We start from the raw sequence: 19,409 nt of genomic DNA, 5'->3' as shown, positions 1-19,409 counted from the left end.
CAAATGTATGAAATGTGCCATATAAATAAAGTTTATTTTTATTGTATTATAATTAATGTTTTATGTACTCATTTCTGTCCAGGTGACAATATACTGACAGCTATCTCCGTGGCACGGGACTGCGGAATGATCCTGCCCCAGGACCGAGTCATTATTGCTGATGCCCTGCCCCCTAGAGACGGCCAGGTGGCCAGGATCAACTGGCGCTATGCAGACAACCCCAGCAAGCACTCCAGCAAGCCTGTTTCACTGGAGGTCAGACTGCTCCCTCTGCAGTACAGACACTGACACTGCAAGTGCAGAAAGTTAGCAGGCCAGTTAGTGTGAACAGCAACTTTAAGGAGCCTTTATATAGTCATGTATAACTTGGAATGAGACTGTGCTTACATACATTACAGGAATGCTTGAATTTAAAAATGATTCTGTATTAAAGCAATTTTGTCCGGGCTAGAGTGCACTTGTACTGAATATCGGCACGGCTGTGTAGCATGAAGCCGTAGGTAATCACATTCATCATGATCGCTTTTATACAACAGTTCTATAAACAAGAAATTAATATCATAGTGACATTTCAGACACAGTATGGCCAAATGTTCTGTTTATTTTTGCTCCACTAGATCCCGAGGAAGCCACACAGACTTTTATCTAGCTCACATTTCCGATTTGTACATTCCTGTTAAAGGTGCTTCTGGTGAAATTAGCTTCCCTTCTTCCTTTTCATCTTCATCTGACGAGCTTTCATGTTTTAGATCAAAAGTTATATTCATGAAACGTATATCATTTGCCGTGTCCTCTGACGATGTCACTAACACTACTGTAGTAACTGTATTAACGAAGTAGGAAGTGGAATTTTACGTGGAGAGCACACACAAGCGGAGTGATACACACAGTGTATTGTTTCAGTGCAGTCTATAGGATGTATAGTTGGGGTCATGAGTTTACATATGCCTTGCAGAATCTGCAGAATGTTCATTATTTTAAAAACAAATAAGAGGGATCATATAAATTGCATTTGGTTTTTTATTTAGTACTTCTTTGAATAAGATATTTAACATAACACGTGTTTACATAATAGATCATCCACGCTACACAATAATAACTGAATTTACACAAATGAACCAGTTCAGAAGTTTACACACACTTGAGTCTTAATACTGTGTGTGTTTCCTGGATGATCAACGACTGTTTTTATGTTTTGTGATAGTTGTTCATGAGTCGCTTGTTTGTCCTGAGCAGTTAAACTGCCTGCTGTTCTTCAGAAAAATCCTCCAGCTCCTGCACATTCTCTCCTTTTCCAGCATCTTCTGCATATTTGGCCCCTTTCCAGCAGCGGCTATATGATGCTGAGGTCCATCTTTTCACACTGAGGACAACTGAGGGTCTCGTACACAACTATTACAAAAGGCCCAAACATTCACTGATTCTCAAGAAGGCAACACGATACATTAAGAGCCAGGGGAGTGTAAACTTTTGAACAGGATGATCAGTGTAAATTGTTATTTTGTTTAAAGATCTTATTTTTTTCATTTAGTACTGCCTTTCAAAAGCTCCATAAGACATTTTTATGTTTCCCAGAAGACAAAATAATAACAATTTACACCGATCATCCTGTTCAAAAGTTTACACCCCCCCTGGCTCTTAATGTATCATGTTTTTTTTGTTAAATTATTTTGTTTTCAGTTAAGAGATTTCTCAGATTCTAGTGCCAGTTAAGATTATCCATCTCCTTATGCCAGTGCTTATTTTATCCCAAACACAGAAATTAAGTGACGTCTTCCTGTTCACGCAGGCTCTTCATCAATCCGTGATGATTAAGATGGGCGCGTTGAAAAGCCAAGTCAGTCTTTTTTGCTTTTGTATAATAAAATCTCATGACGTTACAAACAAATTTGAAAATGTTAACCTGACCGCTCAGTAAAGAGAGGCTTGTGAAGCTCATTTTAAACCATTTAATTAAACCAGACGTGGTATGTGCGCTGCTTCTAGCACTGAAGTGCACACACACTGCAATTTTATCTGATTTTGCTGCTTACTGCAAATAATGTGCTGCTAGAAATTAAGTACAAAATGCACCAACACGCCACACAACATTAATGACTCACGTGTTAAAAACAAAAGCTCCATTGTGTCATTCCTACACACTTTTCTATTCCTAGCACTTTGAATTGTTTAAATTTCCAGGGAAACAGCACTCAGACGACAATCAGTATACGATTTGACATGCTTACACACTTCGGATCAGGCAGAACGTAGCTTTCAGTTATAATTAAATTGTAGCTGAATATATATCATGAATCTGTCTTGAATCTACTATTGATAATTGCTTATTTAATGAGAGATCTCACAGATTTTTTTTTGAACATTTAAAACGGTGTTGCCTGGAGCTTTAAAGTACAAATGCAAAGGATGCATTTGTATCCCAAAGAAAATGGCGAATTTTTTATCAAATAAATTCATCTTTGATGCAAAGCCTTTGCCAAGTCGTCTTATGTAGGAGAGATGCTCGTTTCTAATGGATGTTTTTGTATATGCTGATGCAGGAGGTGGAGATTGGTGTTGAGGACGGGCCTGAAGAACAGAGGTCTGTGGAGAAGTACCACTTTGCCATGAGTGGCAAATCATTTGCTGTCATTACTGAACACTTCCAGGATCTGCTCCAGAAGGTCAGGAACAACACGCATTTGTTATTCATTTGTTTAGCAGTCGTTCTCAGAGTGGGGTCCAAGGACATTTATTTTTTTTTTCTTTTCTAAAACAAAGTTCTTCTTCTAGTTATTAGCCTGTTTGACTGGTCACTTGGTTAATTTAAACCACCAAATCACAATAACTCAAGCAGGCCTTGCTTAGATATAATGTGTGTAATGTGGATATTCTGTGTTCGGTCAGTGGAAAATTCAGAAATAAAAAGCTCTGTGGCTCCAATAAATCACCAGAATATTATTATACATGTTTAAAAAGCCAACCTATTATATTATTAACCTATTATTGTATGGTTGGATTGTGTTCCTTTAAAATAAATCTGGAGTGATTGGGTCAGTGGAATTTATTTTTTTACTGTTAAAGGGGTGCAAAAACTTTTAGAACTGCTCCTTTATAGCATAATTATTGAGCTAATTATGTGTTAAGAAGATAAATTGTGTGTTTTGAGAGTTGAGCATTTTTATTAGAAGGCTAACTGTTTGTTGGTGTGATGGTTTAGCTGGTCCTGCATGGAACAGTTTTTGCAAGAATGTCTCCTGACCAGAAAACCCAGCTAGTGGAGGCTCTACAGAGCGTCGAGTGGGTCTCTCTCTCTCTCTCACACACACACACACACACACACACACACACACATTATTGGTTATAAATGTACTCATGTAAAATGCAAGCTTTTTTTAATATAATATTGCTCATGTATATTTTTCTTGTCTAGTTACTATGTTGGAATGTGTGGAGATGGTGCCAATGACTGTGGGGTAAGTACACCTTTGGTCTGTCTGTGTGTGTGTGTGTGTGTGTGTGTGTGTTTGTGCATGTGTGTATGTTTATTTGTGTATTTGTTTCCTGTCCCCACTCAGGCCCTGAAAAGAGCTCATGCGGGTATCTCTCTCTCTGAGCTGGAGGCTTCAGTGGCGTCCCCTTTCACTTCCAGAACTCCCAACATCTCCTGTGTGCCCAACCTAATCAGGTACAACACACACACACACACCCACCCACACACACACACACACACACACACACCACAGTCTCAAGCCCAGAGCTTTTAAACCTAACCAGACACTGCCCTCTCCCAGTCAGCAGTTATGTGTACATCTTAATGTAGTTAAGTTTACATCTACTATTTCAGTAAAACATGTTCCTTTTGTGAACAGCAGTTGTGTTATACAGTGTTGTCCAGAAATATTGGCACCCTTCATGAAAACAAGCAAGTACTCATCTATGTTTAAAAAAAAAAAAAAGCACATGCAATATACAGAGACAAATAATGTTTAAATAAACTACAATTTTTTATGTTTTAAGCCTCATTTCTACTTTGGTTTCAAAATTATTGACAACGTTACAGTTAAAACTTGCAATGCCTTCCCTAGAGAGAAAAACACTGATTTGGAAGTATATTTGGCTGATCATCTTGTTGATCTATGGCAAAGTCTGTACCTCCTGGTGGAGGGAACCAGGTTTTGGGCTGAAATATCCAATTCATGTTGCCATAAATCTACACAAGAGCCCGTGAACCACCAGACACAATCCTGCCTCGAATCGCCAATAATCCACCGCCGTATTTTACACCTGATAGCAGTTCCTTTTGCTTGTTTGCAGTCCTCTGTTGCTGTCAGACATACTGCTGTGTCCAGTTTGATTTTGGTCTCATCTGACCACATCCTCAACTGTCTTTCTAACGAAGCTTGGTGACGTTCAGGATCTGTATTTTGTCAGGAAGGGTTTCTTTCTTGCAATGCTTCCAAACAGCAAGATGTTAAGGAAGCAGTGTTTAACAATTGGTTTTGAAATTTAAAACAAAAGGACTTTACACTCACTGGTCACTTTATAAGGACACTCCTGTACACCTGTACATTCATGCTGTTATCCAATCAGCCAGTCATGTGGCAGCAGCGCAATGCAAAAAAAATCATGCAGATGCAGGTCAAGAGTTTCAGTTAATGTTCACATCTAACATCAGAATGAAGAAAAAGTGCGATCTCTGTGACTTTAAACTGTAGCATGGTAGTTGGTGCCAGATGGGCTAGTTTGAGTATTTCAGAAACTGCTGATCTCTGGAAATTTCACACACAGCAGTCTCTAGAGTTTACACAGAATGGTGCAATAACAAAAAAAACCTTGCATGGGCATTGAGTGAGCCACAGTTCCTAATAAAATGTGCGAAGGATCTCCTGTGTGCGAAGGATCTCCTGTGTGCGAAGGGTCTGCACGCCGAAACACCTCGTTGTTGAGAGAGATCAGAGGAGAATGACCAGACTCGTCTGAGCCAACAGGAAGTCCGTAAGACTGTAAGTAACTCAAGTTCGCACTCTTTACAACCGTGGTAAGCAGAAAAGCATCTCAGAACACACAACACATCAAACCTTGAGGTGGATGAGCTACAACATCAGATGACCAAATCAGGTTCCACTCCTGTCAGCCAAGAACAGGAATCCGAGGCTATCATGGGCACAGACTCACCCAAACTGACTCCCCCCAATCTTCAGCGCTCCAGTTTGGGTGAGTCTTTGCCCATGATATCCTCAGATTCTTGTTCTTGGCTGACAGGAACCTGATCTTCTGCTGTTGGATTTTGTTCACCACAGCTGTACGGAGTGGTTATTTGAGTTACTGTAACCTTTCTGTCAGCTCAAACCAATCTGGCCATTTTTTTTTTCACACAATTCTGTGTAAACTCTAGAGACTGTTGTGTGTGAAAATTCCAGGAGATCAGCAGTTTCTGAAAGACTCAAACCAGCCCGTCTAGCACCAGCAATGCCACGGTTAAAGTCACAGAGATCACACTTTTTCTTCATTCTGATGTTTGTTGTGAACATTAACTGAAGCTCTTGACCTGGATCTGCATGATTTTCTGCATTGTGCTGCTGCCGCATGATTAGCTGACTGGATAACTGCATAAATGAGCAAGTGTACAGGTGTTCCTATTAAAATGGACGTTGAATGTATGTGTGCTGCTTTATATATATATATATATATATATATATATATATATATATATATATATATATATATATATATATATATATATATTGAAATAATGCTTTTCAGGAGTGGCAGTTTGTTTGCATTTGTTTAAGATTTTCCTTGTTTTGACAGAAAATACTACTTTTTAAAAAAAGTATGTGTTTTAAGATTTACAAAATGTTTTGTTAGGAAAAAAAATAAATTCTCCTATTTTCTGAGTGGATATTTTGTATAAAATTAATAGTACACACAGTAATTCAGTCACTTTTGCTTATTTTTATGAAGGGTGGAAAATATCGAGGGCACTGTATTGTTTATGAAAATGTTCTGGTGAAGAGTCCTGATTTCCTGTAAATAGTGGAAACCCTGCAGAGAGTACCCTAATTTATTTGACTGATTTATTCTTTGCTCACCAACAGTAGCAATTCTTTCCTCAGTTTCTGTGGTCAGACATGTTTTGTAACATAAGTCAATGCGGGCCGGGTGTCAGATTTAAATTTTCTTCAAGTGCCCTCTGGCTGTAATGGACTGGCTGTAATGGCTGACAACTTTCAAGTTGGAAATCCCAGAATACACTGAATACCAGTTTAAACAGTACTTTGTGCATTGCAGGGAAGGCAGAGCAGCTCTCATTACGTCTTTCTGCGTGTTCAAGTTCATGGCTCTTTACAGCATCATCCAGTACATCAGTGTCACGCTGCTCTACTATGTAAGTATCGTACATTAAAAAGCACTTCTTATAACCATTACGATTTAAAACCTTTAAAGTACTTTATTCTTAATTCATTTCATTTAATTTAACAATGGACATTGTCACAAAGCAGCTTTACAGAAATAAGTACAATTCAAATATAAATTCAAATGAAATTAAATCAAAATAAATTGTAAATATGTGACTTTATCCCTTAAAATGCTGTTGTCTGTAGGTACGTGCTGTTTTGACCTAGTAATTTTGGCACTATTTCATATAATCAGACTGAATGTTTGCCATGATTTGCTCACTGAAAATGCCCTTTTCAGATCCTCAGCAACCTGGGGGACTTCCAGTTCCTGTTTATTGACATTGCCATCATCCTTGTTATTGTATTTACCAGTGAGTAGATGTCTCAGATCTTTTACTTAATACAGAGCATTGATATTGTCCTACACTGTGTGCACATAGCCATTTTTCTTCTCTGTTTTTGTAGCCTGGCAACGTTGTAAATAAGATGTATATACACTCACCACCCACTTTATTAGGAACACCTGCACATTCATGCAGTTATCCAATCAGCCAATCATGTCGCAGCAGCACAATGCAAAGAAATCATGCAGATACAAGTCAAGAGCTTCAGTTACTGTTCACATCAAACATCAGAATGGGGAAAAAGTGTGATCTCTGTGACTTTGATCGTGGCATGGATGGGGTGGTTTGAGTATTTCAGAAACTGCTGATCTCCTGGGATTTTCACACACAGCAGTCTCTAGAGTTTACACAGAACGGTGCAAAAAACAAAAAAAACATTGCATGGGCATTGAGTGAGCCACAGTTCCTAATAAAATGGACAGTGAGTTTATATGGATTGGAGTGGATATGTATATACGTAAATATACACAAACTTGTCTAAAAAGTGTCTGCTCTCATTAGATTGGATGCCCTCAGTGCTTCATGTCATGGATTTGCAGTGATTTTTGCTTATTGTTTGTTTTTCTCACTCTCAGTGAGTCTGAATCCGGCGTGGAACGTACTGGTTTCTCAGCGACCCCCCTCAGGTCTGATCTCAGGGCCTCTGCTCTTCTCCGTACTCACTCAAATCCTCATCTGCCTGGGCTTCCAGACCTTCACGTTCCTGCTGGTGCGTAACCAGGACTGGTACGAGCCCTGGACTCCCCAGTCAGAGTGAGTAAACCATGCCCTTTATCCAGACGTCAGAATAGTATGAGATAATATGAGCTGCCTTCATGGCAGAAAGCATGTGTGATCTTCTGACTTGTGGTTCAATTCATTACCTTCAGCAGCTTCTTTTTTCCCCCCTCTCTGTTTTTCAGTGCCTGCAATACACCCTCCCACAGCAATCTCTCGGATAACTCCACAGAGACTGATGACCACAACATCCAAAACTACGAGAACACTTCCCTGTTCTACATCTCCTCCTTTCAGTACCTCATTGTTGCCATTGTTTTTTCCAAAGGCAAACCATTCCGTCAGCCCAGTTATAAAAACTGTAAGTCCTTGTATGTTGCTACACAAAAGACCTTTTCTACACTGCTCACAATACTGGCACCGTAAAGCTGGAACTGTGGTTATGTTTCAGATTGGGTACTTGCCCTTTGTCAGTCTCTGTCCATTTATTTTAGCCATGTGCAGTTGGTTGAAAAGACAAAGGTACAAGGTCAAGCCAAGCCCTGCTTGTTGAACTTAATGGTGTCATTGCACTCTGAAGTGCAATGGCATTTCTTGTCAACACTATATGTTCTGGTTGTCTTGTATTATAAAATAAACAGGTACTGTAGGTTCTGTTTGTTGCTGTTGGGCCAGTTCTTGTTTTTAAATGTGCAGTGGAAAAAAAATCCTTGTAGGGAATAGTCAGTAGGCATCATTTCTCGATCTTTTATTAAAGTTGTGTGTAAACGTTTGCGTAAGCCAAACCGAAGTTAAATTTTCTGCCGCATTTACAAACGTTTTGTAAAGGCTGATTTTCTTCGTGCTCGTGTTCTTTTGTTGATCGCATTCCTGACACTGCTCATTTTCTTTTACTGACACCCACAAAACTCCATAACAGTTCAAGTGCAAAGAAAACTGGGTGCACGAAATGAGGGTAAAGGCTAAAAGACGGAAGTGGAAGTTATTTTGACTCACTTGCCTCATATAATATTAATAATAAAAAGTGTGCACTAAATCATCTGTCAGCTGAGGCATTTGTTTATGGCTTACGGCTATGCGCAGATAGACCGGCCCGTACGGCGCCATTTCTTTTGGCATAATTGAAAGACTAGTTTTATTCATCTTAATTTATGGGTTTGTTTTGACTCACTTTCTACATATTTTTAATATTCTTTATAAGTGCTAATAATATAAAAATGTTTATATTACTGTGAACTAGCATGAGGAAGTGTTTTTGACAGAGACCCCAAAGCACTTCTAAATTATAAGTCGCTCTGGGCAAGGACGTCTACTAAATGCTGTAAATGTAATAAAAATAATCAATTTAACCTAAATCTTGTAATCCATACATAAAAGCGTAGTAATCCGTGCAGATTCCGTGTTTTGAAATTAAGGTTTACTTTAGTTAGTCTTATGCGTAAATTCGTACATACTCAGGAGCACGAGTAGGAGACGAACGTTTTTCCGAATTCACAGAATTGTCACAAAAACCAAATTTCTTGTTTTATATAATAAATAAATCACTAATCCACATTGATAAAGGAGGCCGAGTGTCTGTTATTCAGTGCAGATGTATGGCTCACTGACAATTTCTATATTCTGTGCACTAACAGCCCTAATTAATTTATATTCCTATTGCAGTGTGAGCGGCTTTTCTCTAGTGGAATGTGATTATATTTGTGTAATGTGTAACGTCTGTGCGTTTGCAGGGCCCTTTATGGTGTCTGTGCTCAGCCTCTACGTGTTCCTGTTAGTCATCATGCTCTTCCCTGTCTCTGACATCGATCATGCTTTAGAGGTACGTCTTGCCGTTTCTTTCTTTCTTAATTACAATGCTGACGCTCAGCATGGAGGATTTAAAAAAAAATTTTTTTTTAAATGCGGCTGTCCAATTAATTACACTTTCATTGGTGTCTTCAATTAATCATAATCTACTCTGATGTATTTGGTGTTACTGGCTGAAGTCAGTTAATTAATTGGCTAATGCAGGGTTGGATAGTACACGTAGGTAAGCTATAACTACATTTTACAGGACTACATTTAACTACATTGTATTTTTTGATCCAAGTCATGTTAAAACGAGCGCCGTTTCCAGCCCGGATTATCACAGAGCGAGCTCTATACACCCTTTGTAGCACTTGTATATTAGCTAACCGCACATTTTTAAAGTAGTTTGCCCAGCGCTGGGGTAACGCTGGGTTACATTTTTGTAAACCACATCATATGATGGCATCTGACTATGATAAAAGTACAGGATTTCATTAGTGTTCTGAAATTTCCTCTTGCAGATTGTGTGTGTTCCTTTCAACTGGCGTATCACTATCTTGATTATAGTGCTGATTAATGCTGCTGTGTCTGTCTTTGTGGAGGTAAGTGGAGAAAGTTCTGTCAGTTATTTATTTTATGGTTATGTATTTTGCAAGTAGCCTGTTTAGTCAGCAAGGTAGCAAGACTCCAGTTCATACAGGACATTACATACATAATTAGGCTAATTAGGCACTTTTTTTAATTGCTAATGTATTTGCAAATGTGAAATATGTGGCTTGATGTCCTCCTTGAGTGGGCCAAGTGAACTGTAAACCTTGTGACCCATTACCTACTGAGTCCTAACCTGTTCTGTATAGATGTTCAGACTGTAGCCCAATGGAAACATCTCAGTTGTCTGGCTCAGTGCAGATGTATACATATGTATCATAAATCTCATGCAAACAATGAAAGGTAAAACAATTTTACAGTTGCAACAGAGGTATTTAGCATGTCATATAATCATGTCCACTTCCAGGTCCCTTTGATTGCCTTTGAGTCTCGAGTTCTTGAGATTCATTACCTCCCTCTCAATCAAAACTCTTAGGAAACGTTACTCTAAGCTTTAGACTCTCCTAAGGCACTGAGTTGCCTCTTAATCACTGCAGGTGACGCCGTCTCATTCTCCCACACCTCAAACTGTTTTAGCTAATTATCATGTTGTCCAATCATGTAATTAGAGACTTCATTTGTAGATAAAGACCTCACAATTTTACCATTTTCCTCCTTGAAGAACTCCTTGACTCTCTTTCTCTCATCACTAACTCACAGCCTGAAATCACTCCCTTCTCAATAAGTGTTATCTACTTTGCTACTGTTGCTGTAGCAGTTGAAATCTTATGAAACGATGTGATCAGTAGCTCTCTTAATTCTTTCCGCCCCACTACAATATTCCATAGACCTTCGTCCTTGACGTCGTCTTATGGAAGCTTGTGTTCAGCCGAGACAAGCAGGGCAGCTATGGTGTCCCCCCTGCCGCCCCGCCACCACAGGTTGGGAAATCACACTTCTGTTCACCGTTACTTCTTCACTTACTACTATAACACCCCCTCCCGTCTCTGTTTCCCTCTATCTATCTATCTATCTATCTATCTATCTATCTATCTATCTATCAGTCTGTTTATCTGTCTGTCTGTTTATCTATCTATCTATCTGTCTGTTTGTCTATCTATCTATCTATCTGTCTGTCTGTCTGTCTGTCTGTCTATCTATCTATTTTTACAGTAGTTTCTGACTCTCCCTTCTCTTTCTCTCCCTTTCTGTCTCTTCTTGTCTGTTGCTGTCTCTATCTTGCTCTCCCTCTCTGTCTTTCTGGCTCTTTTTGTCTGTTTATCTCTTTCTGTCTTTGTCTGTTCGTGTCTGTGTATTTATTTCTGTCTCTTTCTCTCTCTGTCTCCTTGTCTGTTTCTCTCCCTGTCTTTTTGTCTCTTTCTCTTTCTCTCTCTTTCTCTCTCTCTCTCACCCCCACCCCCAACCCTTTCTTTTTTTAACCACCCTCTACTCACTTTTCCGCCCTGTCTATGTGGCCTTGTTGTATTGTTTGACTTGTGCATGTTCCAATATGATTTCTTTGAATGCTGCTCGGCTGCCACCTAGTGGGGCCTGTCCTGATGTCGATGTTACGATTATCCCAGTGTTCCTGCTCTCTTTAATACTTCTAATACACCTCTTTAGTTCAGTTGTGCAATAAACAACCTCTGCAACCGTCTTAACACCTGAGATCACTTAGAAATCCATGTGTGATGGATCATGGTATAGATACATTTCCCACAGAAATTACAGGATTCTTGTATTAAAAAGATTTTCTGATGTTTTGTCCCGGGACAATATTGGCTTTTACTGAGTAACATTGGTTTAAAATGGTACTTTTTTTTGTTGAAACATGACCCATGGTCAGTATTACTGTCCAGTCAAATTAAATATGTCCATTTATTTATTTATTTGTTTGTTTGTTTGTCACCTTTAGCATCTGACAGTCCTGTCTTAAGCTTGAAAGATGTGTTTAAATGAAGAGCATATGAAAATGTATTTTCTCTTCCTTCCCCTTCTTCTTGTTTTTGTTTTTTTTTTTTTTCTTCTTCTTCCTGTTTGTGGTGTGCATGTGTTTGTTTACAGGCAGGAATAGACTTGTGTACATCAAAGTTCCTGTCGTGTCTGTGTTGCCGGCGTAGGAAGGTGCCCAAAGCACGTTACATGCATCTAGCCCAGGAACTCAGTGTGGATCCGGACTGGCCCCCCAAACCCAAAACCACCACAGAAGCCAAACCTCTGCCTCAGTCAGAAAATGGCTCTTACCAAATCATGGCTGCTTCCTAGCACCCCCCCAAGAAACCCCACCCCTTTCAGTGGATCATAACAGGATCACCATTAGAGAGAAAAATGCATTCTGTCACCATGAAGACTTTTTTTTGTTGCAAGAACTATGAAACAGACAGCATTCTCTCTACAGGCGCATCGTAAGCAAGGTTTATTATTATTCATATTTTTGCCGCTGTGTCATCTTTTTACACCACAGGCTGGGAACTGTGGATGCTCCATGTAAGGAGTTGTGACATATGACTGCACCAGGACCACGCTGTCTACAATAATTATTTTTATTGTCACATTTGGTTTGTACTTGGACTTAATTCAAGGAGCGTAGCTGTGGACTCCTGACCGAAATTACATGGACTGTGCTGTTAGCCTAGCCACAAGTATCCTATTGAATGGGCTGCATGCTAAAGTCTTGGACATCAGCAATCTGCATGTGGAGCCAATCAAACTGTAACAGCTTCAGCAGACAGTATTTACAACCAGTCTTTTTTGTTTAAAAAAAAAAGAAAAAAGAAAGAAAAAAAACATATATAACGTTCTTTTCATATTTCTTCCCATGGAAGAATAGTCATGATTAAGCAGTGGTGGGCCAAAGGAGTGGTGCGTACCTTTACCTGGGCTGTAACTGAGCAACGCCAGTTATGGAAGACCACTCTTATGAGCAGAAATCGCAGTCGTGTGATTTTTATTCAAATTCGCCGAACAGTGCAGCAGCCAGCCAATCAGCCAGCCAGTAGACACTGATGAATGATTATTCCTGTGTAGTGTTCAGGGGGCCTTCGTGAAGAAACACACTCGATGGTTTTCCATTTCCATGAAGCAAAAATATCAAGGCTATAAAACTGTTTACGCATTAGCAACCATCAACTGAATATTAGCCTCTGGTGATATCTGAGCTTGTCATACCTACCCTTAAAGAAGCAGAGCAATTTATCCAAAAAAAAACAAAAAAACAACTCGAGTCAGTCATTTGTTGTCCAACAGTATGGCTGGAAAGAGGTGAAAATGGTTATACTTGTATTGAAGTTAGTCATATCCAATCCAGTAGGGGACCTAACTGTATTTCAGTCAAAATGACAACTATGCCACATTTCATCTTATGCAAACGTTTTCTTTTTTCACTTGCATACTGTGAGCCGTTAAATCTACCATCTGAGTCTCCATTTCAGCAAATATTTCCTTACAATGGTTCAGAAATATCAAATATGAATTTTACATCTTGTATGCTTTGCATGTCCGTCCTGCGGGAGCAGATTCAGATTAAAACTTTTAATGTTTTCATTGTTATTCGAAATGAAATGCTGCTTTTAACATTCAGTGCTTAATGATATAACTTAGTGATGATGAGCTGTGTTTGGGATGTGTTTCTGTTGAGGGACAGCATTCTCTCTCTTTTTTTTTTTTTTTTTTCCCTTTTCTTCTTCTTTTCTTTCTTTCAGTATACACACCAACACCCCGAGTATGACACATACCAGCAGTTTCTATTTTGTAGATGAACTAAAACATCTGAACTTAGAGGAGATTGTATTAGGATTTTGAGACTCAGTTGGACACTAATACAGGTCAGAAAGCACAGTATAAACTAAGTTCAGCCATTTTAATTACTCTGATATTTTAATATTGAATACTGTTTGTAGGCTTTGTCTCGAGTATACATGTCTAAACATATGTACATTTATTTATGCTTGCTCAAACTCCGCTTCAGAAACGACTTTTTGTTTGTTTGTGTGTGGTTTTTTTTTTTTTCTCCTCGATTGTGGATTATTTTTCTTCTTTCAGCATAAGGGCTATAGCTTTACAAATTCTGTTCATTCCTATTTTTGGTACTGTTTTGAATCATCAATGATTGTGCGTGACTGCCTTTATGTGATTGTAATGTCTGCATTGTTGTTACACAATTGTCCGTCTTGTCGTTCTTGGTGTAAACGTGCTCTTGGTCATTTCTGCAAAGAAGGATTGATATTTATTGTATTGTAATGTTTTGAGGTTGTAAGGATGAATGATCAGCCTTAAGCAATGTGCAAAATCTAGATGCATCCATGTTCTTGCATTACATTAGTCCATGTGACGCTAAAAATAAGATGCATAAGATATGTAGTTCCTAAAAATATATATATATATCCAACTTGGATCGTCCCACACTGGATTTGGCCAACAGGACAAGACAATCGCTTGTGTGCAGTGCTATTGGTATTAGAGGAAATGTTAAATTATTTTTTTGATTTTATTATTTGTCATTTCTATTTAAATCAATTTATGTATAAGGCTGTTTTTGTATATGTGTGTGTGTGTGTGTGTGTGTGTGTGTGTGGAGCACTTCTTTTCTTTTTCTTCTAGGATAGTTAGCAGACATGATGACACGGATGTCATATTTATAAGCCTGCACCTTATTACACAACTCAGATATTACGAGTGTCATAACCGCTCAAAAGTTAATATAGTATGTCCTTCCTTTAAACGTTGTGTGCTGACGTGCACCGTTTTCTGAAAAAGGTACATAAAATTGACCATGGATGAATCTTGGACAGCGAAGAGTGTTTCCTCTAGCCAGGTTTGCAAGTAACATGCATATGTAAATGGAGGCCATGATTTTTTTTTGTTTGTTTGTTTTGTTTTGTTTTGTTTTTTTAAACATATAAAGTGCACAGCCACAATCGACTGTTTATAATGCTTTACTGCAGATCCTAAACGCTGCCCATTGTCAACATGCAGAATTCTTTTAATAGCTTACAATGATTTTGAAAATCAGTAAATCTGCACATGTCTATGATGTATGCTTTACTCCAAACACATCTTTTTTTTTTTTTTTTCTTTACATGTGGATGTGCTTACAGGAAAAATTGTTATTATTGATGGTTTAATTTCCTCAGGGAAATATGTTCCGATTGTTATGAATAAAAGATTGACACTGACACTGAATAAATGAGTGCAAAAATAGTGAGCCAGTATCCTGAGTATCTTCTGTGTCCATAAACAGTGATTATTTTTTTAACTAATTTTTGGAAATCCTCTCTTGTAGAAAATTGTAAACACACTCAGTTCAGTGTTTTTTTTGTTTGTTTTTTTTTTTTCTTTTTTCCCCCCTTCCTTCTTCTAAATATGTGCTCCTTGTTTTGCGCTTGATTGTTTTTGGAATCGATTAAAGAGCATCCATTTTGCTAATTCACGTTCTTTTGTAAGGTTTTTTGTTTGTTTGTTTGTTTGTTTGTTTGTTTTTAACTGTGATGGTACGAAGGATGCTCTGAGATGGATAATAAGGGTAGTGTTTGGTTATTGTTATTTACCATAAAATGTTAGACTGAATTTTGAATTCGGCTTGTCTGTTTACTCTGAAGTGATCATATGACTTATCAGCAAATGCCAGCCTCCAGAAATGGGTTATCCCAGGAATTTTACATGTATTTATTCATATTTTTTAAAGACACGTTTTAAAATCACTGTAGTCGCTTGCCATACTTGTAGGTTGGAGATGGTGAAAGAATTCATTTGACTATAGCTGAATGATTTTTGCCATTACTCCTCATGTCTTGTGGTTTAAATGGTTATGGCCTACTGCTGGTATTAAAGCTGGTAATGACAATGTGTGTGATCTGCTTGTGCTTTCTGATAATGTATGACACGCTGCTAAGTATTAAAATAGACAGATGAGCGTTATATTGCTAATACAGTAGTGGCAGCCCTCTAAAGGCTAAATATCAATTCAGTCCAATTGTATTTGTATAGCGGTTTTAACAATGAACATTGTCACGAAGCAGCTTTACAGAAATAACTACATTCAGGATCTAAATTTTAAATGTATGAATTTATTCCTAATGAGCAAGCCAGAGGCTAGAGTGGCAAGGAAAAACTCCCTGAGACGATATGAGGAAGAAACCTTGAGAGGTTTCTTGATGAGAAACCCTCATCTGAGTGACAACGGATAGTGCGATTCTAAGTAAATCCCTTCTGTAACTGTGTGCTACATGGACAAATAGTGCAATTGTGTAACCAGGAAATTCACATGAAGTCTGTTTTGTTGAACCTATCCACTGTCCACTGCTGGAGACCTGAGTAAATAACTGCTTGCGACAACCGCAGCCCCAAAGCCACCACAGCAATCGCGGTCCCAAGCCATCACAGTACAGAACTGCCTATATGAACCACAGTCCAAAGCCATCTACACGGTCCCAAAGAGGCACCATCCCCAGCAATCTCAATGATCTTCAGGCTGTCCATGTGAGGCCACCCCCAGCAGCAATGAGCGATCTCCAACCAGAAGTAGGACATCAGGATGGATCAGGCAGGTCTGGAGAGCAGAAGGGGTCAGGATCACTGGTATCTCAGTAGCTCAACAGAGAGCGAGGGAGAGATTGTTGGGTAAGTTTTTGTCCCATAATGGTTAAAGACAATGCACATTGTGTGGAGAGTGCAAGCAGGGACTCCGGCAAGACTAGCTGACAGTATAACTAAAAGGCAGAGCCAGAAGGTAACATGGATATGAGGGCTTCCTGGGACATAAAGCAGCCAGCCACTCCACCATCAACAAAGCTGAGTGAATGCGTGAGAGTGGGGGGACGACAGCATCCAAACATTCCAGTTCACCAACACTCTATGCCAGTGAACCCTCCAGATCTGCTTCTTTACCTAAGAAAAAAACTATTCACAAAAGGCTTGACTAAACAAATATATTTTCAGCCTAGACTTCAATACTGAGACTTCAACACTGTGTCTGAGTCCCAAACACTAACTGGAAGGCTGTTCCATAACCATGCGGCTTTGTAAGAGAAAGCTCTACCCCCAGCTGTAGCCTTCACTATTCAAGGTACCAACAAAGAGCCTGCACCTTTTGATCAAAATAGGGGTGTGTGGTCATATCTTCTGGTTCTAGTAAGGACTCCTGCTGCTGCATTCTGGACTAACTGGAGCTTGTTTATGCATCTACTGGAGCATCCAGACAGTAAGGCATTTTAGTAATCCAACTTAGAATTAACAAAAGCATGAACTAGTTTTTCAGTTTTAGTGACATATTATCTTAGCAATATTTCTGAGATGAAAGAAGGCTATCCTGGTAATCTTATCTACATGAGCTTCAGATGAAAGACTGGAGTCTATAATCACACCAAGATCTTTTACTGCTGCACATGATGAAACAGAAAGGCCATCTAGAGTTATTACGCAATCAGAAAGCTAACTTCTAGCTGCATGTGGTCCTAGTACAAGTACTTCAGAATAAGTACTGGGACCACATGCAAGTAATATACTTGTCCGAATAAAGTATTGTCATCTGTCCTGTCATCTGGCTTTCCTGAAACATACAAGTCTGTGTCATCAGCATAACAGTGGAAGCTAATACCATGTTAACAAATAATTTTGCCCAGAGGTAGCATATATATATAAAAAAGAGCAGTGGGCCTAAAACAGAGCTTTAGTATGCGTAGAGAAGTCACCATTTACATCGACAAACTGACACTGATCAGTCAAATAAGACCTGAGCCTGGAGAGGGCTGTTCCCTTAACGCCAACAACATTTTCTAGTCCAGTCCATAAATTAAATGTCGCATTTGTACGTTTCACTATATATTCGAGTTAACATTTCGTTTTTTAAATTCTGATAGATACTTATTCCTCTATTTTATAAGGACGTTCTTCTGTTACATTCTACAGTGATGAATCTCTGTCCCTGCATTTTTAATGATTAAAACCAATTAAAACAACCATAACACTGAAAATACTGAAAAACTGATTAAGTGAATTTATATTAATTTAAAATGAGATAAAAACAAGGTGGTTTATGCACCTTTCTATTGTTTCTTTGTTGTTTTTCTTTTTCTTAATTTATGCATAAATTCATTAAACTATGTTAATGTAGTCTTTTAGCAATGCAGGCTTCATTTCATTTTATAAGCAAATTGTTTAGAGTTTTATGGGAAACTAATTGTTTTTTTCAACCGCTTCCTGTAGAAACGTCAACTTGAGAAGAACCTTGACCAGTGCATGGAAAGTCAAATCTGTATCTTTTTTCTTAAATTTCCAACTTAAATTTGTCATGTTATAAATCTCAGTGGTGTTTGCACAATTAAAAAAGACAAATAATTTATTTCTTTTCAGATAATGCCATATTTAAAATATTAGTTTTATTTATTAAGTCTTCTGTTACCCTGAAATTAAAACAGCTGCCACTTGTGCTTCTAAAATTGCCACATTTGTGCAATATTACCAGTGGTGTTATTTTCAGATCATTAGCGTAATGGTAGCATAGGATGCATAATGGAAAAAAGGGGGTTGTTTAAAAAAAATGAATCAAATCACATATTTGCACTGAACTCCACAAATTATATAGATAATATAATGATGCTTAAGTAAAATCACAATGTAGAAGAAACTAAACTGAGACAATATTTCATTTGAAATACTGGTAATATCACTGACAAATGGGAGTGTATTAACCTTTAAATGCAAAATATGTAAAAATCATAAAGTCATTAAGCTTTGTTTTTTCTCCATCTAGAAAAATCTGACCTTGTTGAATATACCACAATACATTTTGAAAGTGAGTTATGAAATACAATTTTGAAAAAGTTGGTCAGCTTTACCACTGTAACTGTACAGTAACCCATACAGCTCTCGTGTATGATTGGTACTACGTAGCTAAACAATGTTTTTCAGACAAAGGTGTGATTATTGCACAGCACTAAACCTGTATAAGCTATAAGCTTTCCTTACTTGCAACATTAGCAATATTAGCCAAGCAGTGCAATAACAAATAAGAAAGTTTTGGGCATAACTCATGACTTGTTTGATCAGCTACAAGAAGCATTGTAAATTTCACTTTCAGCTAAACTATCACTTTTTTAAAAAAAAAAAATGGTGCTGCAATCTTAAAATGTTTAAAAATCATCCTTTGAAAACATGAAGCTAAGTAATCAGTGATGCTATTTTGTCTCAGCGTACCACCAGCACGCTCTCAAAGTCTGATTCGGCTTTTTACTTAACTCGTTTCTTTCATATTATTCTAGAATACGCTCTTAAACAGCTGCATCTGTGAAGAGGAATTATCTTAAAAATTAAAATATAGATCTTGTTTCCTCACCATTTTCTTCATTTCTGAAATTGCCATGAGGCTAAACACCTCATTCAACACGCTGTTAAATGTCATCTATTAACCAACACCTGCTATTAACTAAATTAACATCCCTTATCACACACAGCTTAATTTTCATACCGTTGCACTCCTAACCATTTGTGTGGAATGCTATGAACCATCTCTCGTGTTTATGTGTAAAGTTGT

General features: G+C 38.2%; 1 protein-coding gene across 3 annotated transcripts in view; it reads left to right on the top strand.

The window, feature by feature from the left end:
• Window positions 1–15,722, top strand: part of atp13a3 (ATPase 13A3) — a 53,948-nt gene extending 38,226 nt beyond the window's left edge. Inside the window, exons 22-35 of one of the 3 annotated variants that reach the window (XM_053238047.1) lie at window positions 83–255; window positions 1,790–1,837; window positions 2,541–2,663; window positions 3,200–3,279; window positions 3,413–3,455; window positions 3,558–3,667; window positions 6,274–6,370; window positions 6,682–6,754; window positions 7,363–7,540; window positions 7,690–7,865; window positions 9,235–9,323; window positions 9,814–9,894; window positions 10,729–10,821; window positions 11,945–15,722. In XM_053238047.1, the coding sequence (XP_053094022.1) occupies window positions 83–255; window positions 1,790–1,837; window positions 2,541–2,663; window positions 3,200–3,279; window positions 3,413–3,455; window positions 3,558–3,667; window positions 6,274–6,370; window positions 6,682–6,754; window positions 7,363–7,540; window positions 7,690–7,865; window positions 9,235–9,323; window positions 9,814–9,894; window positions 10,729–10,821; window positions 11,945–12,145 (1,565 nt within the window). In that variant the 3' untranslated portion in view covers window positions 12,146–15,722. The remainder of the gene's footprint in view (window positions 1–82; window positions 256–1,789; window positions 1,838–2,540; window positions 2,664–3,199; window positions 3,280–3,412; window positions 3,456–3,557; window positions 3,668–6,273; window positions 6,371–6,681; window positions 6,755–7,362; window positions 7,541–7,689; window positions 7,866–9,234; window positions 9,324–9,813; window positions 9,895–10,728; window positions 10,822–11,944) is intronic. The other 2 variants (XM_026915099.3, XM_053238048.1) reach the window with 2 other exon arrangements.
• Window positions 15,723–19,409: the final 3,687 nt, after the last annotated feature.

Source organism: Pangasianodon hypophthalmus, chromosome 11, assembly GCF_027358585.1.
Source record: "Pangasianodon hypophthalmus isolate fPanHyp1 chromosome 11, fPanHyp1.pri, whole genome shotgun sequence".
NCBI lineage: Eukaryota > Metazoa > Chordata > Actinopteri > Siluriformes > Pangasiidae > Pangasianodon > Pangasianodon hypophthalmus.
This window is presented reverse-complemented; position numbering and strand designations above follow the sequence as displayed.